Raw genomic sequence first — 2,251 nt, forward strand, 5'->3', positions numbered from 1 at the left:
CTCCAATTTTCTTCAACAGATCTCTGCTTTTTCCCTTTCTCTTATTTTCCTCCATATCTTTGCACTGTTCGTTTAAGAAGGCCCTCTTGTCTGATAATCCTAATGATAATGATGATACTACTACTAATAATAATAAGATGATATGGGTTTGGCCCAATCTTTTGGGTCATTTCTGTCCCCAGGGCAAGGGAACCTCATCCTGTGTGTACGCAGGGAAACTCGCCCCGTGTGCCTCTCCAACAGGAACTGAATGGGCACCAGGAGATGTGCCGGCCTGATGGAGAGGCTTGCTCTTCCAGGGACTAGCAGCAGATGACAGAGGGAGTTTGCTCTTCTGTTACATACACAGTCCCTGTTGGGGTCTGCCTTGTGGTTCTGTCTGACCTTCTCCTCCTCCAGGGCATCTGAAAGATCCCCTTCCTTCTGGGACTTCTCCTCTCCTGATGTGAAAGTTGAGGTTCCTCGTTCGCCTGCTGCACGGAGGCAGAACTGCAGCAGGGAAAGCGGGCGATGAATCCCCTTTTCTTTTCTTTTCCAGCCGCCCTCCCTGCGTCCGGGGCTTCATGGCATCCCGCTGGAGTCTCCCGTCTGCGTCTCCAACAGGATCTGAATGGGCACCAGGAGTGCGCCCTGATGTGCCGGCCTGCTGGAGATGTTTGCGCTTCCAGGGACTTGCAGCAGAGACAGCAGGTGATGGATGGGGTTTCCTCTCCTGTTCCATCCGCAGTTCCTCTTGGAGTCTCCCTTGTGGAGGGCTCCCCATCCATGGGTCTCCCAGACCCTTTCTTCCTCCAGGGCAGCTGAAACCCCCGTTTCCTTCTGCCACTTCCCATCTTCCTCTCCTGATGTGAAGGGTGAGCTTCCTCGTTCGCCTGCTGCTCAGGCGCAGAACTGCAGCACAGAAAGCGGGCGATGAATCCCCTTTTCTTTTCTTTTCCGCTCACCCTCCCTGCGTCCGGGGGTTGATGGCATCCCGCTGGAGTCTCCTGTGTGGAGGGCTCTCCGACCACGGTTTCCTCCAACCCTTTCTTCCTCCAGGGCAGCTGAAACCCCCGTTTCCCTCTGCCACTTCCCATCTTCCTCTCCTCAAGCGAATGCTGAGATTCCTGCTTTACCCCTCCACTCTTGAATAGGCCTTTGACCCGCTTGCCTCTCTCGTTTTTCCTCACGGGCTCCATGAGTTGGCGTCCCTCAGAGGTAGTGATGTCTCCCCCTCTAGCTTCCCCAAATGATGGGCAGCGATCCTTTTTGATCCAGGGACCTTGGCAGGTAGCATTTCCTTCCGGGGATTCCTGTGTTTCCCCCAGAGGAGATTTCTGATGCTTCGGAGGAACACTCTCCCGATGGACTTCCTCCTCTTCACTTCGCCTCTTCTGTTTTTCAATCTCAGCAGTCAGGGCCTGTGGGGACCTCGGAAGCCACATTCTGTGTCCCAAATCCGCTTCGGAAGGAGCTGCGGGAGGCAGAAAGGGTCTCAAGGACTGAAGAACCCGGCTTGTCTCAATCCTTGTTCCCTCAGGCACTTGCCCCTTTGCTGGTCTTTGCTGATTGACCTGCCAGAAAGAGAAAACAAAAAGAAAATGAGAGTTTAAAAAAACCCAGTTTTCCCATTTTCTTTTTCTGGAGAACGGACACCAGATCCGTTTCCTGTCTCTATGCATGAGTAATGCAACAACCTACCTCAATGGGGGTGGAGAGGCTTGCCCTCTGTTCTTTTCTCCCCATCCTTGTTCCCTCAGGCATTTGCCCCTTTGCTGGTCTTCGCTGATAGACCTACCAGAAAGAGCAAGATGTAGAGAAAGACCCAGCATGAATGAGAGGAAAGAAAAAATAGCTTTCCCATTTTCTTCTTCTGCAGAACAGACACCCGATCCGCTTCCTGTCTCTATGCATTTTGCTTACTTATGGAAAGCAAGCCCATAGCAGCAATGCCACAACCTACCTTCGCCTGGGCGCTGGAAAGCTGGGGTGGCCTTTCACGGGCAGCAAAGAGGCGCCTGAAACATCTCTTGATGGAGTCACAGAGGTTTTGAAGGAATTCAGAGAGGATGAAAAACTGGTAGCAAAATGTTATGAACAAAATGATAAGAATGAAGAGGAGGTATCGGAGGAGGGTTGCAAGGGCTTCCTTGAGAGTAACCGGATGCCTGCGCTGGGTCTGCTCCATCCTTGGATCAACACCCCTGCCGGAGCGCGGGTGACCCACCAAATAGATAGCAAAGAACCTCCTCATGGATCGAAAGGTGTTCTC

The 2,251-nt window shown here is 52.5% G+C and overlaps 1 protein-coding gene across 1 annotated transcript; it reads right to left on the reverse strand.

Annotated features, from left to right (window-relative positions):
* Window positions 1–259: 259 nt before the first annotated feature.
* LOC140706468 (uncharacterized) lies at window positions 260–2,012 on the reverse strand. Its single transcript, XM_078391956.1, has 2 exons — window positions 1,681–2,012; window positions 260–1,553 (listed from the first exon to the last, which is right to left on the reverse strand). The coding sequence occupies exons 1-2, from the start codon at window positions 1,741–1,743 to the stop codon at window positions 303–305; spliced, it is 1,314 nt and encodes a 437-aa protein (XP_078248082.1). The 5' UTR covers window positions 1,744–2,012; the 3' UTR covers window positions 260–302.
* Between the last annotated feature and the right edge of the window lie 239 nt (window positions 2,013–2,251).

Source organism: Pogona vitticeps, chromosome 4 (assembly GCF_051106095.1).
Source record: "Pogona vitticeps strain Pit_001003342236 chromosome 4, PviZW2.1, whole genome shotgun sequence".
Taxonomy (NCBI): Eukaryota; Metazoa; Chordata; class Lepidosauria; order Squamata; family Agamidae; genus Pogona; species Pogona vitticeps.